Raw genomic sequence first — 24,554 nt, 5'->3', positions numbered from 1 at the left:
GAGAAAATATTTTAAAACATATCAACAGAAAAGATACATGGCCATAAACATTTTATTTTTGAATTTTATAACCTTGTTTGTTTTTTAATAATACATAACTGAATTACATTAATTTTCTTACCACTCCTGTAAACTACCTTCCATTGAGTCCTATGCAAGTCATTTTTGTATCTTTAGTTTTCAAACCAATGTCTGATAGTTTTTCATGTCATTAAGTGAACACATACACAGATTTCTCAAAATATCATTTTGAAATGATATTAACTTTATAATACTTAATTTTAATATATAATAAAAGTCATTACTCAGAAAAAAATATAGAGAAAAATCCTTTGTAGCTCTTCTCAAATACACACAATAATAACAACCAAACACATGTAATTAGAGTAATCCTATGTAAAGTTTCTAAAATGGATTAATTTAAAATACACATAGAAAGGGAATAATAGCACTATATTGAGAAAATAGAGGAAAATATTACTATTACAAACACAAAGAAATGTTGGATAAACTTTAATAAATATAAATATTTCTTGAATCTGTAGCTGAAAGCACTGCGAAGTTGTGAATAAAAGGTGTCAAAAATAAAAGATTCAATTAAAAGTAGAGCAATGGTCTATGAAATGACTGTGGATGCTCAGGAGAGCATAGACCTGTGGATGGGAGCAGGAGGTTGCACAACAGATCCCAGAGGCTTACGTTTCGAGTCTCAGGATCAGTGTGGTGGGAACATTTAGAATGACACAATAGAATAAAGTCAGAACTGTCAAGTTGTTGCACAACCACTGAAAGTATAAATCTGAAAATTATGCCTTTTTCCACTGAGATTACAGATTTTTTTTTCTATAAAGTATTATCTGGGCTTACAGAACTATGAGTCAAGGGAAACTTGATAGCCAAGTGTACTTGATAGCCTGTGACTACAAATTAAGAATTTACAAAAGCACATTAAGCTTTTACAATCCAAATGGTCTTATAGAAATCTAAATTATTAGATATAAAAAACTGAAAAAGTCACACAAATATAATTGCTTAGAAATTAAGGTACTCAAGTCAAATTAGCTAATTCCTACCTAGAAAGCAATGAAATGCAAACATGTCATTGCAAATTATTTTGAGTACTGAAAAAAAACTAGCCAGAAGGAATTCTGTTATCTTAAATTTATTCATTATTTTTAAAATGTAAAGTAGACCAAGAGGAACTTTTGCTTCTCCTAATAAATGTGAAAAATAAAAAATAAACAAAAGCGAAGTGTAACTTACTAATGGTAGAAAATTAAATCTATTAAACACATTTTAAAAAATTCAAAAGCCATCTCTTTGGGAAATCTAATAGCATAGCTATACGCCACTCCGATTGATGTAAATGAGTAAAAACAGAAATGTTTAATATTTTATTGGAAGATCTTGGACATGCAATAATATAAAAAAAAAAGCAATTGGGATAAAAATAGGAAAGAATACATGAAACTATTGCGTTTGAGTGATTACAAAGTCTTATTTTATTCACATTTTGCTTGTCTCAAGTGGAGATATCTCATACAATGGATGGCATCTACCATCGTTCATAGTTTAATTGGGAACATTTTCTTTTCCTTAAGGGTACATAAAAATAATTGCATGTCCTAAATAATTGGTATCTTAAAATTAATGAAATTTGACATATATTTTTTATCCTGAGGACATTCTTACATATCCAGAAAACTCAAGAAATTCTAATAAATAACTGAGAGAATTATCAGAGAATTTGGTGTTCTGGCTAAAAAAATAGAAAATATTTAAAAATTAATACACTGTAATAGCAATAAGCACCATAAAATCAATGAGAAAATATTATTTCAGTCATAATAATTACAGAAATTGTCAAGAAAATAAATTTAACATAAAAGTACAATGTACATATAAAAAATACATAAAATCTTTTAAAAGAATATAAAATATAACTTGAATAAAGAAAGGCAATCGATATTCTTGGATGAGAAATTTTAACATTAGTGTGTGCATGTTTGTGTGTATGCATAGATTATTTATACATTTTAGAAATATTTATTTGCTGATTTAGTTGTATACAGTCAATGAATATGTAGAATATTAAAGAAAGACAAATTTTAATGCAGGTTATCTGCAGCAGGAAATAAATGATGCAAATAGAGGAAAGAAAGGGTAGACGGAAACAAAGAAAAAAAACAAAATAAAACATTGATCATATGATCCCACATATATGCAGGTTTGGATATATATATGGATATAAATAAGGAAACTTTTTTAACGAATTTTTATCTGTAGAATAAGAATGTCAAAACATTGTTGCCAAGTTAAAAAAAAACTGAGTCTATTTTGTTAATAATGACACTAGATCAGTAAACAAATACAAAATGCAAAAGAAAACATCTATGAATGTGTACATGTTTTTATGAGGAGAGACATCAAAGTGAAAATATACATGCCAATCTGTTAATATTGATTACATCAGTGGAAGAAAATTTGAGAGAGATGATTCTCTTTATATGTGAATTTACTTTATTAAATTATTTCACTCATTACAACCAAGACAGATTTTTAAATATACATGTATTTGAAAGGATGAAGAATTAATTGTAGAATTGTTTATAATACCACAAATAAGCTACATCAAGGTTTTACTCAACAGAAATATGTATACACAATATATTCATTTTATACAATATTGCTGAGAACTTAAAGGGAATAAAAATTTTATTTTTAAAAAACTCAATATTTTCCAATTGGCCACAAACACGTCTCTTATTTGTTGCTTTACTTTATAACTCATACTACAATATAGAAAACCAAAAAAGAAATGAACTCCTAATCTTTTAAAATTAGAAGTACAATTAAAAATCAATATAACCTTCTCTTCTCTGATTGCTCAGGCTAGTACTTCCAACACTATGTTGAATAGGAGTGGTGAGAGTGGGCATCCTTGTCTAGTTCCTGTTCTTAAAGGAAAAGCTTTCAGCTTTTCCCCATTCAGGATGATATTGGCAGTGGGTTTGGCATATATGGCTTTAATTATGTTGAGATACTTTCCCTCTATACCTAACTTATAGAGGGTCTTTGTCATGAATGAGTGCTGAACTTTATCAAATGCTTTTTCAGCATCTATAGAGATGATCATATGGTCCTTGTGTTTGAGTTTATTAATATGGTGTATCACATTTATTGATTTGCGTATGTTGAACCAACCTTGCATCCCTGGGATGAATCCCACTTGATCGTGATGAATAATTTTACGTATGTGTTGCTGTATTCTGTTTGCTAGTATTTTAGTGAGGATTTTTGCATCTATATTCATCAAGGATATCGGCCTGTAGTTTTCTTTTTTGGTTATATCTTTACCTGGTTTTGGTATCAGGATGATGTTTGCTTCATAGAATGAGTTTGGGAGATTTGCATCCGTTTCAATCTTTTGGAATAGTTTGTAAAGAATCGGTGTCAATTCCTCTTTGAATGTTTGGTAAAATTCTGCTGTGAATCCATCTGGTCCTGGACTTTTCTTTGTTGGGAGCCTTCTGATAACAGCTTCAATCTCCTTTATTGTTATTGGTCTGTTCAAATTTTCTACGTCTTCGTGGTTCAGTTTTGGGAGGTTGTGTGTGTCCAGGAATTTATCCATTTCCTCCAGAATTTCAAATTTGTTGGCGTATAGTTGTATATAGTAGTCTTGAATGATTCCTTGTATTTCAGATGAATCAGTTGTAATATCACCTTTTTCATTTCTAATTTTTGTTATTTGAGTCTTCTCTCTTCTTTTTTTTGTTAGCCATGCTAATGGTTTGTCAATTTTATTTATCTTTTCAAAAAACCAACTTTTTGATTCGTTGATCTTTTGAATTGTTTTTTGGTTTTCAATTTCATTCAGTTCTGCTCTGGTCTTAATGATTTCCTTCCATCTGCTAACTTTAGGTTTGGATTGTTCTTGTTATTCTAGTTCTTTAAGGTGAAGTGTTAGGTTGTTCACTTGCCATCTTTCTATTCTTCTGATCAGAGAAGAGAAGAAAATAAAGGGCATCCAGATTGGAAAAGATGAAGTCAAACTGTCCCTGTTTGCAGATGACATGATCCTATATATCGAACAGCCTAAAACCTCTACAAAAAAACTCTTGGAATTGATAAATGATTTCAGCACAGTAGCAGGATACAAAATCAACACACAAAAATCAGTAGCATTTCTATTCTCCGATAGTGAACATGCAGAACGAGAAATCAAGAAAGCCCGCCCATTTACAATAGCCACCAAAAAAATAAAATACTTAGGAATTGAGTTAACCAAGGAGGTGAAAAATCTCTATAATGAGAACTACAAACCACTGCTGAGAGAAATTAGAGAGGATACAAGAAGATGGAAAGATATCCCATGCTCTTGGATTGGAAGAATCAACATAGTGAAAATGTCCATACTACCCAAAGTGATATACAAATTCAATGCAATCCCCATCAAAATTCCAAAGACATTTTCCTCAGAAATGGAAAAAACTATCCAGACATTTATATGGAACAATAAAAGACCACGCATAGCCAAAGCAATGCTGAGCAAAAAAAATAAAGCTGGAGGCATAACACTACCTGACTTTAAGCTATACTACAAAGCTATAATAAGCAAAACAGTATGGTACTGGCATAAAAACAGACACACTGACCAATGGAATAGAATAGAGAATCCAGAAATCAACCCACACACTTACTGCCATCTGATCTTTGACAAAGGCACCAAGCCTATTCACTGGGGAAGGGACTGCCTCTTCAGCAAACGGTGCTGGGAGAACTGGATATCCATATGCAGGAGAATGAAACTAGATCCATACCTCTCACCGTATACTAAAATCAACTCAAAATGGATTAAGGATTTAAATATACACCCTGAAACAATAAAACTTCTTAAAGAAAACATAGGAGAAACACTTCAGGAAATAGGACTGGGCACAGACTTCATGAATACGACCCCAAAAGCACGGGCAACCAAAGGAAAAATAAACAAATGGGATTATATCAAACTAAAAAGCTTCTGCACAGCAAAAGAAACAATTAAAAGAGTTAAAAGACAACCAACAGAGTGGGAGAAAATATTTGCAAAATATACATCTGACAAAGGATTAATATCCAGAATATATAAGGAACTCAAACAACTTTACAAGAAAAAAACAAGAAACCCAATTAAAAAATGGGCAAAAGAGCTAAGTCGGCATTTCTCTAAGGAAGATATACAAATGGCCAACAGACATATGAAAAAATGCTCAACATCACTCAGCATCCGGGAAATGCAAATCAAAACCACACTTAGATACCATCTAACCCCAGTTAGGATGGCTAAAATCCAAAAGACTCTGAACGATAAATGCTGGCGAGGTTGCGGAGAAAAAGGAACTCTCATACATTGTTGGTGGGACTGCAAAATGGTGCAGCCTCTATGGAAAATGGTATGGAGGTTCCTCAAACAATTGCAGATAGATCTACCATACGACCCAGCTATCCCACTGCTGGGAATATACCCAGAGGAATGGAAATCATCAAGTCGAAGGTATACCTGTTCCCCAATGTTCATCGCCATTGGACGATGGGAGGTTTTGGTGATGGGGAGCAATAATCAGCCACAATGTATATCAACAAAATAATATTAAAAAAATAAAAAATAAATAAAATAAAATAAAAATCAATATAACAACTCAGTTCATTAAATCCCTCCAATAGTGAACAATTCATTTATTGTTCCTGTATTTTCCCAGTGAACTTATGCAAATACATGTGTTTGATATGTTTCAAAGCATTGCAGTTAATATCCTATTGATGCTTAAATTGTCCTATTTTTTGACAAATGAGGCTTTTCTAGTTTGTTTAAAAGTCCTTTTGACACAACAGTAGCAGTGTTTGACAGCTCTCTGGATCTGTGGTGTGACACTATGTTTCAGGCTCATTGTACACAACTGTGGTAAACATAATAGTAGCCCCTCAAAAACGTTCAGGTTCTATTCTCCAGAACCTGGGGAATATGTTGCCTCACATGTCAAAAAGGACTTTACAGATATGATTACATTAAGGATTTTGCAGGCGGGGAGATTATCCTAGTTTATCAAGGTAGGCCCAAATTAATCACAAGAGTCTTTATAAGGGAAATAGGAAGTCGGGAGCATAAGAGAAGGAGAGGCAAAAACAGACGCAAAGATCATATTGAAGCAGGGCCAGAGAACGCTGGCAGCCCCTGGAAGCTGGAAAGCCATGGCAATGGATCCTCCCCCTACAGCCTACAGAAGAACACAGCCCTGCTGACCCATTTTAGACTTCTTATCTCCAAAACTAAAAAGAAATAAATTTGCTGGTGCAATTTGTTACAAAAGCAACATGAAACTAATACAACAACACTTCCTGCACCTAACCTCGAATCAACCATTTCTCCAAGAAAACTGGTTGGGATTTTTGTTGTTGTTTGGCAGCTGGCCAGTATGGGGATCTGAACCCTTGACCTTGGTGTTATCAACAGCGCTCTCTAACCAACTGAGTTAACAGGCCATCTTTTTAATTTTTTTTCCTGGTTTCTTTTAGTTAGAAATAGTATTTAGAAACCATGGTATATACACTTGTTTTTTATTGCTATTGAATTAACCATTGTTTCTAGCCCTTTTCAGAGGACAAAGCTGGGAAATGTAGGGTTTGTTTGTTTTTTTTCAATACACTTTTATAAAAAATAATTGAAAGACCATTTCTTTTCTTTTTTTTTTTTTTTTTTTGTTTTTCTGAACAGTAAGGAGATCACAACCCTCAGCATGGTGTAGTCTGCACCACGCTCAGCCAGTGAGTGCACCAGCCATCCCTACACAGGATCCGAACCCGCGGGCCTTGGTGCTACCAGCGCCGCACTCACCAGAGTGAGCCACGGAGCTGGCCAGAAAGACCATTTCTTAGAGCAGTTTTAGGTTTACAAAAAAACTGAACAGAAATTAGAGTTCCGATATACTCCCTGTCCCTCCTTCTAAAGTTGCGTTGGTGTGGTGCATTTGTTAAAACTGGTGAATCAATATTGATGCATTATTAATAACGAAGTCCACGGTTTACTTAAGGTTTACTCTGTACAGTTCTATAGGTTTTTACAAATGCAAACTTTCATGTCTCTGCCATAACAGTATCACACATATTATTTTCATAGCCCTAAAAATTTCACTCTGCTACACCTACTCATTCCTTTTCCCATCCTCCCAACTCCAGGCAACCGCAGATCTTTTTATGGTTTCTATAGTTTTATCTTTTTTAGAATGTCATATAATTGGAATGATACAGTATGAACCATTTTCAGACTGGTTTCTTTCACTTAGCAATATGCATTTAAGTTTCCTCCATGACCTTTTTTGATTTTCATTCCATTATATGAATGCACCATAGTTTGTTTATTCATTCACCTATTGAATAGCATATTGGTTCCAATTTTTGACAATTATTATTAATATGCAGGTTTTGTGAGAACATACGTTTTTAACTCATTTGTGTAAATACCTAGGAGTTTGACTGCTGGTTACTTTGGTAAGACCATGTTTACCTTTGTAAAAAATGCAAAACTATCTTCCAAGTGGCTGCATCGCTTCATATTTCTACCAGCAATCTGTTGTTCCTCTGTTCTCTTTTGCTTTCTATTTGGAATATGCTTTTCCATTCCTCCACTTTCAGCCTGTGTGTGTTCTTACGGGCAAAGTGAGTATCTTATAGGCAGCAAACAGTTGGGTCTTTTTAAAAAATACATTCAGCCACTCTATTTCTTTTGATCAAAGAATTAAATCCATTTACATTTCAGATAATTATTGATAGGTAAAGACTTACTACTATCATTTTGTTAATTGTTGTCAGGTTGTTTTGTAGATCCTTTGTTTCTTCCTTTTTCTCTTGCTGTCTTCCATGGTGATTTGATAGTTTTCTCTAGTGGTATGCTTTAATGCCTTACTTTTGATCTTTTGTGTATCTACTATAGGTTATTGCTTTGTGGTTAGCATGAGTCTTACATAAAACATGTTGCAGTTATAACAGGCTATTTTAAGCTGAAATTAACTTAAAAACAAATGAAGTACTCATGCATGCTACAGCATGAATGAAGCTTGAAAACATTATGCTAAGTGGAAGAAGACCATATATTCAATTACTCTATATATAGGAAAAGTCCAGAATTGGCAATTCCTTGGAGACAGAATAAAGGTTATTGGTTACCAGCAGCTGGGATTAGAGGGGAATGAAAGTGACTAACAGTTTTCTTTTTGCAGTAATGAAAACGTTCTAAAATTAGATAGCAGTCATAACTGCAAAATGCTGTGAATATACCAAAACCCTCCAAACTGTATACTTTAAAAGGGTAAATTTTGTAACATTCACACTTTTAAATAAAGTGTTATTTTTTAAATGAGCTACTAATACATATAATAACAAGGATGAATTTTAAAAACTCACAAGGGTTTTTACAAGAGGGAGGCAGAAGATGTGACAACAGAAACAAGTGGTTGTGGTGATACAAGGAAAGAACCATGAGCCAAGGAATTCACACACCTCCTAGAAACTGAAAAAGGCAAAGAAACACTTTCTCTTCTGAATCCTCCAGAAGAAGGTACTCCTGCCAACAACTTGGTTTTAGACTTGTGACCACCATGTTCTCGCTTTGGCAGCACATATACTAGACTTGTGACCACCAGAATTCTAATAGAATAAATTTGTGTTGTTTAAGACATGAAGTTTGTGGTTATTTGTTTAAGCAGCAATGGAAACCTAATACATCAAAAGAAAGAAGCATTTTTGGCAAAACATTTGTGCAAACACGTACAGATTGAATTCAGCTATATTGCCTGACATAAGTACCCTAATGTGACAAATCCTCAAGTGAATCCCTTTTATCACCTTCCACACAATTACCATTTTTAGAGTCCACCCCTGACAAAAATCTTTCATAAACTGGAGAAGAACAATGTTGCACAGTACATAAAAATATTATTGTACTAATAAAGTCTTGCCACACACACAGCAAGACCTCAACAGGCAAAGGAGTTGTTCCTGCTGCACAAGAATTCCCAGCAGAACTGTTCTTTATGTAAGAGTTCATGATAAGTTTTGAATTCTGTGATTCTGACAGCAGATCATTTACAAAGAGACTATGGAAAAGTGGATGACATTGAAGTACTTTTTCATCATTCAAGATTGATCCCTGGGAAAAATTCCACTTCAAATCCTGGTTAAGTCTTATGCTCACAGAACTATAGGCAATCGCTGAAACCTTTGCCTTACCTGTCTAACAAATCATTTAGGTGGTGTTGGTTGATTCACGTTGGAATAAATTCACCATTGCAATTACCTACTCTGAACTTTTCCCATATTTTGGGGAGTTTAATATTTCGATCTCTATCAATTCTCTATTTCAATTTCTGAAAATTGGCATCTCATTCCCCAAACTATTTATCTCAATAGATAGTATACCCCAAATATACCAACCAAAAAACAATTGAGAAAGCTGATATTCAACCTCGAACCAAGAACGATCATTTCAATATATACTTACTACCACTGAGATATGATCCAGACACCATGAACTATACCATTATCATGACTCCAAACACAGATATTTATAGATTACATGTACATTTTTTCTATGACAAAGATTTGGAGATATTCCAGAATAAGACCTGGGCAGAACTTGTATCTGCCTCTCCATATTTAAATTTGGAATCTCCTGGCTCACCATTAAAAAAAGCATAAACGTTTCATGAAATTAGGAAATGTGAATTCTGACCAGCCAGAGTGAATAGATTTCTGAACATCCTGGTTATTCAATTGTGAATCCAGAAAATATGCACCTTAGGAGTAGGGTTATTAAGAGGGGACACATAGTAATAATATTTAACATACCATAAAATATAGTTGCATAAGAATTATTCAAATAAGAGATTTATAAATCCTGTGCACTAAAAACTACAAAAATAGAACTAAATAAACAAAAATGAACTAAATAAATAGAGAGAGAGCTCATATGTAAGACTGGAAGATTTGATGTTTTTAAAATACCAATCTTCCCAAATTGAACTATTGATTTGATAAACTCCTAGACAATGTATATTTTTGTGCAACTTGACAAGGTCATCATAAAATGTGTGTAAGAATTCAAAATAACTGAAAATAGCCCAAAAAAATTAAGAAAGGAGAAGAAAGTAAAAGTGCTTATATTGTCAGATTTCAAGGATTAATATTAAATTATAGCAAGTAAAATGGTACAAAGATAGACAAATAAACCAGTAGAACAGACTAGAATCTACCAATAAATCCATACCTTTTTAAAAAACAACTTTTAAAAAACAAAACTTCAACAAATTTGGTTTAAAGATCTAATTGGCTTTTATCAGCAATTCATGAACCAAACAGCATCCCATCCAAAATAGGGCTTCACTGGGCATGGCTTTTGTAAGGTAGCTTGAGCAAAAATAAGACAACAGGATGATACAAAAAACAGATTGGTTAACAACAGGTTACTTCAGGTTATTTTCCTTCTCAATGTTAAAGCAGAGGGGACTTCCTTCTCATGCCATCTCAGGTGGACTGTGCCCTTTCCTATTGATTGCTCTGAATCTACTGCTTTTAGGAAAAACTCGTTTTTTTAAGGATTTTCCTCCCTTTTTTAAGTTTCAGTTTAATTTTAGGGCACTTAGCACAAATGACTCTATTTTGGTTTGGTCTATTAAGGCCTAACGCAGGAGCTCAGTTCAAAACAATGGTCTCCTACAAATTTTATTTAACACAATAAAAATGCAGTTTGGTGGGTAAAATCATAATAATCCACCAAAATATCTAGGTGTATAGAAATGCCAGAATATTTGTATAGAAAAAATAAACTTTGATTCTTACTTCACATAAGGCACAACAATTAATTGGCATAAATCATAGACCTAAATGTAAAAACTAAAAAAATTAAGCTTCTGAAATAATATATGGGATTCTTTAATGGTCATGAGGTGAAAACAAAATTCTTAAGACTAAACTGCATTAACCATAGAAGAAAACATTGACACAATGTGTACTTTACTAAAACTAACTTATAAACAATAATATTATTAAAAAGGGAATAGGTAAACTTCAGCAACATATCATATATAGAATACATAAAGAACTTCTACAATTCAATAAGTAAATAAGGAAAAGTAAAAGAAACCCAATTTTAAAAAGTACAAAAAACTTGAATAAGCACTTCCCAAAGTGAATATGGCCAATGAGCATATGCAAAGATTCACAACATCATTACTCATCAAGGAATGTGAATTAAAGTTACAGTGAGAAACAACTACACAGTCAACAGAGTTAACAATTTTTTTTAATGACCATCTCAGGTTGGTGAGGACGTGAAGCAACTCCATCTCTGATAAACTGCTGACAGGAGGATAAATTGGCTTAACTGCATTTTGTCCATACTATGAATGTTAAATATATGCCTATCATATGATTCCAAATTTCCACTTCTACGGTTTATTCCAAGAAAAAAAACATGCATGTATATTCACAAAACCTCATGTACAAGAATGTTCTCAACAACATTATTTAATTGCCAAACAAAAATGAAAACAAGGAAAGTAGCATCATCATTAGAATAAATGAAAACATATGTTTATGTAATGGAAAGCTATGTGGCAATTAAAAAGAATACACTAGTTATGAACAAAAAGCTGTGGATAAATCTCAAAGACATTAATTTGAATTAAATAATCTAGACAATTTAGAGTACATACTGTAGGATTCCATTTATATAAGGTAAAAAAAGGCAAAAATAACAATTGGTAATAGAAGTAAAATTAGTAGTTATTTCTGTGGAGAGTCACACTTAAAAAAAGAGAATAGCAAAATGTTTTAAGTGATAAAAATGCTCTCTATCTTCATTTAGATCATAATGATATCAGCATATTCACCTATTAACTTCATTAAGAATTATAATTATGATTTGTTTGATTTCTGTAAACTTTACGTAAATACAAAACAAAAACTGAAAAAAAAATTCTATTTGCAATCTCCTAAAATTGAGGAATACTTTAAAATACTTATAATTGTTATGGAGAAAATATGCAGTTATTATCTACTTATTAAAACTAAAAAATATTATAATTTGACCCAAAAATACACTTCTGGCGATCATTCTAGCAAGTGTGAAATTTTTTTTATTTAAATGCCCTATTCTCATTTTTTTACTTATGAAAATGGAAGTAAATCTAAATTTGCTTTAGTCCTCACTTATACATTGGTAACATATTTCAAGAGCAGTTTTAGTACTGGTAGAAAATTTTCTTTTCTTTTTCCCTGTGGGCCTTAACTCATGAGGTGGAAAATTTTAAAGTACATGAATTTATAGTAAACTGATTTTAAAATTTGATAGAATGTTGAAAATAGATTAATTACAATAAATTATTTATATGTGTATAATTTCATGTATATTAATTTAGAATATGTTTAGAGGTTTAAAAACATTTGATGTTATATATCCAACTATATAGATGATGCTATTAATGTTTATTTTTAAATAGTACTTATAAATATATTGATATGTTTGTAGAAAACGTCTGAAAGTGTATACACTGTAATGCATGCAGTATAGATTATGTGATTTTACATATTTTCCTATTTTGCTTGTCTACTTAAAATTTCCAAAATATGACAAGTAATTCGTGTAACAAACAAATAAATGTGGTTTCTTTATGATCCTCCCATACACTGGATCTCGGTTTATGTGTTTTGACAGTGAAAAGAAGCTAAAGTTGTGTTTTATGTTATAATCAGATTCTTCTGTTGTCCTACTGGCCTTTATCTGCTGCTGCATCCTCCTTGTCTCCAAGGACACTGTCTCCAGAGAAACCATAATTAGCATATTTTTCTTAACTGCAAATTTTATTACTCAGAAGATTCCTTAGTGACTTTGTTCGTGGGTCACTAGGGACTCTGTTTATTCATTTAGTTGTATTTTTATCAAATAAAGCAAATGTTAAGCTGGAATTAGCAAATGTGCTTTCTGCCCTGAGAGGTCAGAGTAGCAACTATTCTGAAACTGGAGAAAATTCTTGATGTTCCACAGCCTTCACATTATAATGTATTTTTGAGGGAGTTATCATAATGCAACAAGACAATCCAAGTATTTGGTTAAAGATGGATACTTCAGAAAGGTCTGTGCATCCTAGGGTTGTCATGAATGTGACAGTAGATTCATAAGCAAAGGGGACCAGAAGTTTATATAAAAATCTTCATATTAATTACCACTTTCGATTTAGGAGTTTTAAGACTTTGTGCATTTCAATAGAAACTATGATTGACAGTCATAATAGTAAGTGACATAAAGTTTCTCCTTTTATTTATATTTACTTTTGTGTAATCTGAGTTTTATTATGCTCTGGGGAAAAAAAGCATGTTTTACCTAGGCTCTTAAAAATCAGAAATTTGAGTGATAACATCTATATTTGGCAAAATGTCCATTTTTTCATTTTCACAATATAATTTCTTTTGGATATATAAATGTCATTTTCTGGGAGGTTCTTATATGCAAAAATATGTCGGCATTTAATGTTAAAATTCGATAGCTATCCAGAAATATGTTACCTTTATTTTCAACCTCATATCAAAAAATAAGATATATATGAGATAATTATGTAAGCATACCCCACAATCCCCCAAAAGAATGACAAATTGGCTGAAGTTGTGTCATTTCGTTAGAGATCCTGTCCTCATTTCAAACATATATTTTAAAAGTAGAATAAACAAAAAATATTAGTCTCATTTCACCATGAGTCATTTTTTAAATCTTCTTTTATTATACTTTGTAATACCTTAGAAGGAAAAAAAAAAAAAGATCATTTTGCAGCATTGAATGATGTCCAGTGGTGATAGGGCTAAGTATGTCTACTCAATGATGTGATGCCTGGGTTGCCTGAGAGATTACAGGGAGGTTGGAGGAAGGAATTATACCAGAAGATCTGACTAAAAGAAGGCAGTTTCTCTGTTATCAGCCTGAAAGTTAATAAACAATAGCAGAACAGTTGATCCTTTCTAAAAGCAAAAGAAAAAAATTCAACAGGTTCAATGGCATAAAAAATTTAAACAAAGTTAATATCAAAGCACTTTGAATTAGGAGTTCAAATAGAAAAATAGCTTTGTAGTTGTCTGATTGATAAAAAAGCTATAGATAAATGCTCTTAGAAACATTTATTGGACATTTAGAAATGTACCTGAGTGTGTGTTACTTGCAATGGGCTATTATGGTGAAAAAGACAAAATCTCATGATCCCCACAAATTAGTATTTTTTCCTAAATGTCAACATGGTAGCAAGCATTGTTATCTATGCAAGTATGGTGATGGGGATTACAGGTGGCATAGTCGTCAGTCAGCAGGAAACTTTCCAGAAGGCTTAAAACTGAAGTTGAAAACTAAGGAAAAATAGAAGTTATGCAGGTGAGATGTGAACAGAAAACAGATGTTCTGTGGAAAGCGTTTACTAAAATACTTGTCACATGGAATATGCTCAATAAATGTAGTCTATTATCTTTATCAAAAGAAACATATTAAGAAAAGAAACATCTCCACGAGAGATGTGGAATGTGGTGAGTTTTACTCGTGAGGTGAATTTGAAGTTCATGTGAAATGCTGAAATAGATGTCTCAAGCTGCATCTGAGAATTATGAAGAGCCATTGCAAAATAAAGATGCAGATTTAGTAATGATCACCTGAAAGATAATATTACCAAACATAGGAATTGATAAAAATACAGAGGGGATATGAGTCTGGTGAGAAGTGAAAAGGGATAAAGAAAGCATTAACAGATTTGGTAATTTTTTTCAGTGACATAAAAACAAAAACATTTCAAACTGAGGCTTTCATGACCTCACAACTACTAGAAGAGCCAGGTATCTAACCGAATATGCAACTGCCCCTCCAAATTTGATGAATGATGCGTGCTTGTCTAAATGTCCTTGGTTATGTCATAATTCTTATTTTATGTCTTAAATCATTTTCCATGTTCTTTTTTTTTATGTTTAGTCTCTAGGTTAAGACTGGTCTATATAAGCCAAAAAGTAAATTGAAATAGCATGTGCTGGAAGGAAAAAACTAACAAATAGAAGGGCCAGAGAAACATAGCATCAGGAGTATCTTTGAAGTTTATTAGAGCATTTCATGAAAATATAAATGTATACTATGTATAAGTATAACTAAATTGTGCGTCAAAACATTCTGTATTATGCACCACTGCAGATTATATGTGAATACTTAGGAGCACAAAAACCTAAAAAGGAGGCAATGTCAGGAGGGAAGCTGGGGAAGTTGTGTGTATGTGCATGTGTGTATGTGTGTGCACGTATGCATGCTAAAGTTTAGAGGTGTTCAGGGGAGAAAATATGAACGTGCAATAAACAAAAGCAGAAAATAAAATGTTTTAATCATAGAGCTAGAACAGAGACTTCAAGTGACTACAGTGTGTGCATAGTGAACCCAAGTTGCCTGACATATTAGCACTTTAGGAAGGAACAACATGTCAAACAAATGCATTAGAGAATTTTAGAAAGTGAAAGGACACTTTGCTCCCCATGAAATGACAGGCCCATAGGAGCTGAAAGTAATCCTTTTGTAGAGTGTGAATTTAAAGTGTAAAATTTCATGCTGCTCTCTTGAGACAGAGCTGGCTGCCCCAGTTTTCCCAGTCCCCGGCACTATATCATCTTATTTTCAGTTTGCTTACCTTTGCATCCCTTGATACAGTGCCTAATTTCATTTTCCTTAAATGGTAAATAAAATTTGTGTACATTTTTTTTAAAAGAGAAAGAGAGAGAATGATATGGGAGGGTACCTGTTTTAGATGGGTGGTCTAGAAAGACCTCTCTGATGAGGTGGCATTTATTTCAGTTTTGACATTTGAACCATAACCATGGTAAGTTCTGTTCCATGATCAGAATCTGAACATTTTATCTATAAGGTATGGTGCAAAAATGACAAACATTTTTAACCAAATAGAGTCCTGTGTTTGTCCGAAGTTGCATGCCACATGTTTCTAGAAGCAGGAAGATCTTTAGGATGCTAAAATTTCATGTAAAAAGAAGAAAATAAATGAGTAGACTCAGGAAAAAAATTGTGTAAAATTTAAAAAATCATAATGCATAAGAAAAACCTGAATGTGTTTGATTTAATACTGCTAAAATAATATATACCGAATGTCTCTGAATGTTACATGCAGATCTAACAGAAGGCAGAAATTAGCAATGAGGAACCACACAGTAACAACATTCATTCTCCTGGGACTGACAGATGACCAACAGCTGCAGGTTCTGATTTTTATTTTTCTCCTTATCACCTACATGCTGAGCATTACTGGGAACCTGACTATCATCTCTCTCATCTTAATGGATTCTCACCTGAAAACAGCTATGTACTATTTCCTACAAAATTTCGCTTTCTTGGAGATCTCATTCACATCTGCATGTATTCCCAGATACTTGTATAACATAGCAACAGGTGATAAGATGATTACTTATAATGCCTGTGCCAGCCAAGTATTTTTTACTGATCTCTTCGGTGTAACCGAATTTTTTCTCCTGGCCTCCATGTCCTATGACCGCTATGTAGCTATCTGCAGACCCCTGCATTATGTGACCATCATGAACAGCAGAGTCTGCAGGAGACTTGTCTTTTGTTGTTGGGTAGCTGGCCTGTTTATTATAATCCCACCACTTAGCCTGGGCCTAAATCTGGAATTTTGTGATTCTGATATCATTGACCATTTTATCTGTGATGCATCTCCCCTCTTGAAGATCTCTTGCTCAAATACTTGGTTCATGGAACAGACTGTTATCATCTGTGCTGTGCTGACACTCATTATGACACTTACGTGTGTAGTTCTGTCCTACATTTATATCATCAAAACAATTTTAGGATTCCCTTCCTCCCAGCAAAAGAAAAAAGCCTTTTCCACTTGTTCTTCCCACATGATTGTGGTTTCCATCACCTATGGCAGCTGCATTTTCATCTACATCAAGCCTTCAGCGAAGGAAGAGGTGTCCATTAACAAGGGAGTGACAGTCCTAACTACTTCCTTGGCTCCCATGCTGAACCCCTTCATTTACACACTGAGGAACAAGCAAGTCAAACAAGCCTTCAATGACTCCATCAAAAGAATTTTAATGTTTTCCAAAAAATAAGAGAATGTGAAGTCCAATAAACATATGAACTTCCCAAACTCCCTAGTCAGGTTAACCTTTTTAATATACTTTCGTTCAACCTGGTCTAGTGACATCTTCCCCACAAACTTCTCAATAGCTTTCTAAAATTTAAATCCTGACTTCATTTTCAAATTAGGAATACTAAAAAATAAAATACAACAGAATAAAACAGAAGTACGTATATCTCCAAATTAAAAATATTGAAAGAGAAAAACATAGGTTAATAGATTTTACATTTTCCAGCAAAAGAATAAGTAATGGTAACCATTGTCCTTCTAATCCCAAATATTTAAATAATTTATTTATTAATTCACTTCATAAGTATATATTGTGTTCTTTCTTTAGGGCAGGTACTGTTTTAGGCACTAAAAATAGAAGCGGGAACAAAATCAACAAAAAACTCCTCCTCTGTACACTCAGGGACAATTCTGTGTTAAAGAAAACAAAAAGGTTAACGTGCACTGAAATAAATATTTTTTTCATGAAAATATTTATAAACCTTACAATTCTGGAAAAACATCTAAAATACTAAAATTTCAAAATTTTAAGATTTTAAAGTATGTCAAATTAATAAAAAAATTTTAATGTTATAAGCTTTTCTGAAAAAAATACATGAAGTTAAAAGGCAGCGGTGGAAATGGATAACTATTTTAAGAAATTTAGTATTGCAATTGGTATTGCAAAAAATCTGCCAGATGTAGATACATATAGGGAAATGCCAACACAAAATGTCACTAGCCTTGTTTACTCTTGTGTATAAAAGCCTTAAGATGCCTGCAGATTCACAGTCCCTGCATTTTCCCTATTGCAACATTTCCCCCTCCCTCTATGGCAGTACAGTAGTGTCTCCCCTTATTCGTGGTTTCTCTTTCCACAGTTTCAGTTATCCATGGTCAACTACAATCTGAAAATATTAAGTGATTCAATCAATATTACTTAGTACATTGATTTAAATACCAATTTGTCCCAGGAATACCCTCAGAGACACACCCAGGAATAATGCCTTACCACCCATCTGGTATTCCTTAATCCGGTCAAATTGACACTTAAAATTCACCATGACATATGGTATCCTCACCCATTAAATTGTTACTACTATTAATTTGAACAATTTTCCATTATATCAATGAGGAGTAAGAGAAATAAAATATTTTATTTTACTTTCATTTATTTTTTCTTCAGTGTTCCTCCTTTCTTCGTACAGATCTAAGTTACTGGCCCGTATTATTTTCCTTGTCTCTTAAACAAGAAGTTCCTTAAACATGCCTCACAAGGGAGGTCTATTATTGATTGCATTTGTCAGCTTTTGTCTCAAAAGTCTTTAATTCTCCTTCACTTTGGAGGAACAATTTATTTAAATATAAAATTCAAGGAGTGCTTTATAAAAAACATTTTAATTACTTCACTTTGTCTTGATTGCTTGGTTTCTGATAAGAAGTTCGATATAATTCTTATTCTTGTTCCTCTCTAGGTAAGGTCTTATTTTTCTTTGGATGCTTTAGATAATTTCTTTTTGTTTTTGTATTTCTGCAGTTTAAATGTGATATGTCTAAGTGTAGGTATAGTTTTTTTAATTATTTATCCTCCTTGGCATTCCCTGAGTTTACTGGATCTTTGATTTCATTTCTGTCATTAATTTTGGAATATCTTTGTCCCTTTTTACTTTAAAATTTTCTTCTGCACCATTTGCCCTTTTCTTCACGTACTCCTGTAACGCATTTGTAACATTATTTGAAATTGTCCCATGGCTTTTGGATCTTCTGCAGTTTTCATTATTTTTTCCTCTTTGCATTTCAGTTTGGTAAGTTCCTACTGACATATTTTTAAGCTCATTCATTCTTCCTTCAGTCGTGTCCAGTCTACTGATGAGTCCATCAAAGGTGTTATTCACTTATGTTCCAATGTTTTTGGTTCTAACGTAATCTTTGGTTTCTTCCTAGAGTTTCCCTCTATTGGCTTACATTAACATTCTCTTCTTGTATGTTATCTACTTTTTACATTAGAGCTCTTAACATATAAGTCACGTTTTTTTTAAATACCCTGTCTAATAATTCCAAAATCTGTGCTATATCATTTTCGTCCTGATGATTTTTTTAATTCATTCAGACCGTTTTTCTTGTCTTTTAGTATGACTTGTATATTTTTGTTGAAAGCCAGTCATGATCTCTCAAATAACAGGAACTGAAATAAATGGAATTTCAGTGTGATGTTTTATGTTAATCTGGCTAGGAGTTGAGCTGATAATGTTTGCTATAGCTGTAGATGGCACAGGCTTTAATATCCTGTAATGCTTTCTTTTGTCTCCCCTTTTGTCTTTGAGTTTCCCTAAAACGCCTTCTCAGACAGAATCTTTCTTGCAGCTCAGCTATAATCCACTGTTTTAATACTGAAGCCCCGTTGGTATAATAGTAAGGTGCTGGGAAGGGGAAATGTTCTATAAATTTATGATAAAATCTCAGTCTTTTAGTTGGCCTGTGTCCCTGGAATTTGCCCATCACAATGGTTTCACAGTTCTCTTTTGCCTTAGGTAAGAGGAAGACTGGAGGGGCCTGGAGTTGGAGAGATACCCTTCTCCTACTGTGGATAAAGCTTTGGTAAAATCTTTTTCCCCTGAAAAGTAGGCCTTTGTTATGCAGAATGCTCTAGTTGTGAAAGCAATTATAACTAAATACTATCAACAATGTACAATAATGTACAACAATAGTATTTCAATAAATTGGATAACCTACATAAACTTGACTAATTACTAAAAATAAACAAACCACTGAAACTGACCCAGGACGAATAGGAAATATGACTAGACCTATAAAAAGTAATCAGAAAACTTCTCACAAAGAATATCCTAGGACCAGATGGCTTCACTGGAGAATTCCACGAAAACTTTAAAAAGAATTAACATCCAACTTTCACAACTCTTCTGAAAAAAAAAAGGAAATACAGTACTTTTAAAGTCATTGTAACAGAAACGTAAAAAGAAGAAAATAAAACATAGTCCCTATCACCCAGAAATAACTAAAGTTAAAAGTTTTGTAATATTTCGAGATCCTAAGATGGCGGTGGCTGCCATAATGAATAAACATCAAAAAAACAGATACCAGAAATACAAAAACTCAAGAAAGTACACCACCAAAACTTAATAGATCTCAAACTCTACATCCTATAGAACAAGAAGCCCTGGAAATGACTGACAAGGAATTTCGAGTGATAATTCTAAGGAAACTGAATGAGATACAAGAAAACTCAGCTAGACAACATGACGAAACAAGGAAAAGTATACTGGACCTGAAAGAGGAAATGTATAAGGAAATCAATGTCCTGAAAAAAATTGTAGCAGAACTTGCTGAACTGAAGAAGTTATTCAGAGAAATAAAAAACACAACGGAGAGTTTAACCAGCAGGCTTGTCGAAGTTGAAGAGAGAACCTCTGAACTTGAAGATGGGCTGTTTGAAATAACACAAGCAGACAAAAACAAGAAAAAAGAATCAAAGACATTGGAGAAAATCTGAGAGAGATATCAGACAACCTTAAGCGCTCAAATATCCGAGTCATGGGTATTCCAGAAGGGGAGGAAAACGGAGATTGCATTGAAAACATATTCAACAAAATAGTGGCAGAAAACTTCCCAGGTTTAGGCAAAATCACAGATCTTCAGATCCAGGAAACTCAAAGATCTCCAAACGTATTCAACCCAAAAAAGCCTTCTCCAAGACATGTTATAGTCAAATTGGCAAGACTCAGAGACAAAGACAGACTCTTAAAAGCTGCAAGAGAGAAGCGTCAAATCACCTATAAGGGAGCCCCAATCAGGCTAAGATCAGACTTTTCATCACAAACCCTAAAAGCTAGAAAGGAATGGGATGATATTTTCAAAATACTAAAAGACAAAGATTGCCAGCCAAGAATACTTTACCCTACAAGGCTATCCTTCCAAAATGAAGGGCAAATAGTATATTTCTCAGACAAACAAAAACTGCGGGAGTTCACTACCACATGACCACCCTTACAAAAAATCCTCAAGGGAGTACTGGGTTTGTTCCTGAAAAATAACTATCACTGCCATAAAAATCCAAGAAAAATTAAAACCCACTAGTATAATAAAAATGGCATTCATGAAGAGAAAACACACAAACGGAAATGCTATCTACAACCTAAGGAACCAACAAACACAGAAAACAGTAAATCAGAAAGCAAGGAACAAAAGACACCTAAGACAACCAAACAACCAATAAAATGCTAGGAATAAATCAACGTCTTTCAATAACAACTCTTAATGTAAAAGGCTTAAATTCCCCAATCAAAAGACACAGACTGGATGACTGGATTAAAAAGGAGGACCCAACTATATGCTGCCTACAAGAGACCCACCTCACCCATAAAGATTCACATAGACTAAGAGTGAAAGGATGGAAAAAGATTTACCATGGAAACAGAAAAGAAAAATGAGCTGGAGTAGCTATTCTTATATCTGACAAAATAGACTTTAAACGAAAAACCATAAAAAGAGACAAAGAGGGACACTACTTAATGATAAAAGGACTGATCCATCAAGAAGACATAACAATCATAAATATGTATGCACCCAATGTTGGAGCAGCCAGATTTATAAAACAAACTCTATTAGACCTAAAGAAGGAAATTGACACTAATACCATAATAGCAGGGGACCTGAACACCCCACTGTCAATATTAGACAGATCCTCTAGGCAAAGAATCAGTAGAGAAACACAAGATCTAAACAAGACTCTAGAACAATTGGAATTGGCAGATTTCTACATAACGTTCCATCCAACAACCTCAGAATATTCATTCTTCTCATCAGTACATGGATCATTCTCCAGGATAGATCACATATTAGGTCACAAATCAAGTCTCAATAAATTCAAAAAATTGGAATTATCCCATGTATTTTCTCAGACCATAATGGATTAAAACTAGAAATTAATAACAAACAAAACTCTGGAAACTATACAAACACATTGAAATTAAACAGCATTCTACTTAATGACATATGGGTCCAAGAAGAAATCAAGCAGGAAATCAAAACATTTACTGAAACTAATGAAAATAATGATACATCATACCAAAACCTGTGGGATACTGCAAAAGCAGTATTAAGGGGGAAATTTATTGCATTAAATGCTCACCTCAGAAGAATGGAAAGATGGCAAATGAACAACCTAACACTCCACGTTAAAGAACTAGAAAAACAAGAACAATCCAAACCTAAAGTTAGCAGACGGAAAGAAATCATTAAAATCAGAGCAGAACTTAATGAAATTGATACCCAAAAAACAATACAAAAGATCAATGAATCAAAAAGTTGGTTTTTTGAAAAGATAAAGAAAATTGACAAACCATTAGCATGGCTAACAAAAAAAAGAAGAGAGAAGAGTCAAATAACGAAAATTAGAAATGAAAAAGGCGATATTACAACTGATTCATCTGAAATACAAGGAATCATTCAAGACTACTATAAATAACTATACGCCAACAAATTTGAAAATCTGGAGGAAATGGATAAATTTCTGGACACACACAAGCTCCCAAAACTGAACCATGAAGACATAGAAATTTTGAACAGAGCCATAACAATAAAGGAGATTGAAGCTGTTATCAGAAGGCTCCCAGATGGATTGACAGCAGAATTTTACCAAACATTCAAACAGGAATTGACTCCGATTCTTTATAAACTATTCCAAAAGATTGAAACAGACACAAATCTCCCAAACTTATTCTATGAAGCAAACATCATCCTGATACCCAAACCAGGTAAAGATATAACCAAAAAAGAAAACTACAGGCCGATATCCTTGATGAATATAGATGCAAAAATCCTCACTAAAATACTAGCAAACAAAATACAGCAACACATATGTAAAATTATTCATCACGACCAAGTGGGATTCATCCGAGGGATGCCACGTTGGTTCAACATATGCAAATCAATAAATGTGATACACCATATTAATAAACTCAAACACAAGGACCATATGATCATCTCTATGATCATATGATCTTTATCAGATGCTGAAAAAGCATTTGATAAAGTTCAGCACTCATTCATGACAAAGACCCTCTATAAGTTAGGTATAGAGGGAAAGTATCTCAACATAATTAAAGCCATATATGCCAAACCCACAGCCAATATCATCCTGAATGGGGAAAAGCTGAAAGCTTTTCCTTTAAGAACAGGAACTAGACAAGGATGCCCACTCTCACCACTCCTATTCAACATAGTGTTGGAAGTACTAGCCAGAGCAATCAGAGAAGAGAAGGAAATAAAGGGCATCCAGATTGAAAAAGATGAAGTCAAACTGTCCCTCTTTGTAGATAACGTCATCCTATATATCGAACAGCCTAAACCTCTACAAAAAAACTGTTGGAATTGATAAATGATTTCAGCACAGTAGCAGGATACAAAATCAACACACAAAAATCAGTAGCATTTCTTTTCTCCAATAGTGAACATGCAGAACGAGAAAGCAAGAAAGCCTGCCCATTTACAATAGCCACCAAAAAAATAAAATACTTAGGAACTGAGTTAACCAAGGAGGTGAAAAATCTCTATACTGAGAACTACAAACCACTGCTGAGAGAAATTAGAGAGGATACAAGGAGATGGAAAGATATCCCATGCTCTTGGATTGGAAGAATCAACATAGTGAAAATGTCCATACTACCCAAAGTGATATACAAATTCAATGCAATCCCCATTAAAATTCCAAAGACATTTTTCTCAGAAATGGAAAGAACTATCCAGACATTTATATGGAATAATAAAAGACCACACGTAGCCAAAGCAATGCTGAGCAAAAAAAATAAAGCTGGAGGCATAACACTACCTGACTTTAAGCTATACTACAAAGCTATAATAAGCAAAACAGTATGGTACTGGCATAAAAACAGACACACTGATCAATGGAATAGAATAGAGAATCCAGAAATCAACCCACACACTTACTGCCATCTGATCTTTGACAAAGGCACCAAGCCTATTCACTGGGGAAGGGACTGCCTCTTCATTAAATGCTGCTGGGATAACTGGACATTCATATGCAGGAGAATGAAACTAGACCCATACCTCTCACCATATACTAAAATCAACTCAAAATGGATTAAGGATTTAAATATACACCCTGAAACAATAAAACTTCTTAAAGAAAACATAGGAGAAACACTTCAGGAAATAGGACTGGATACAGACTTAATGAATACGACCCCAAAAGCATGAGCAACCAAAGGAAAAATAAACAAATGGGATTATATCAAACTAAAAACCTTCTGCACAGCAAAAGAAACAATTAACAGAGTTAAAGGACAACCAACAGAGTGGGAGAAAATATTTGCAAAA

The 24,554-nt window shown here is 33.4% G+C and overlaps 1 protein-coding gene across 1 annotated transcript; it reads left to right on the top strand.

Annotated features, from left to right (window-relative positions):
• The first annotated feature begins 16,245 nt into the window (after positions 1–16,245).
• Positions 16,246–17,181, top strand: LOC134360585 (olfactory receptor 6C2-like). Its single transcript, XM_063075163.1, has one exon. It carries the CDS (start codon positions 16,246–16,248, stop codon positions 17,179–17,181), a length of 936 nt encoding a protein of 311 aa, XP_062931233.1.
• The last annotated feature ends 7,373 nt before the right edge of the window (positions 17,182–24,554 follow it).

Source organism: Cynocephalus volans, chromosome 12, assembly GCF_027409185.1.
Source record: "Cynocephalus volans isolate mCynVol1 chromosome 12, mCynVol1.pri, whole genome shotgun sequence".
NCBI classification, from domain to species: Eukaryota; Metazoa; Chordata; class Mammalia; order Dermoptera; family Cynocephalidae; genus Cynocephalus; species Cynocephalus volans.
This window is presented reverse-complemented; position numbering and strand designations above follow the sequence as displayed.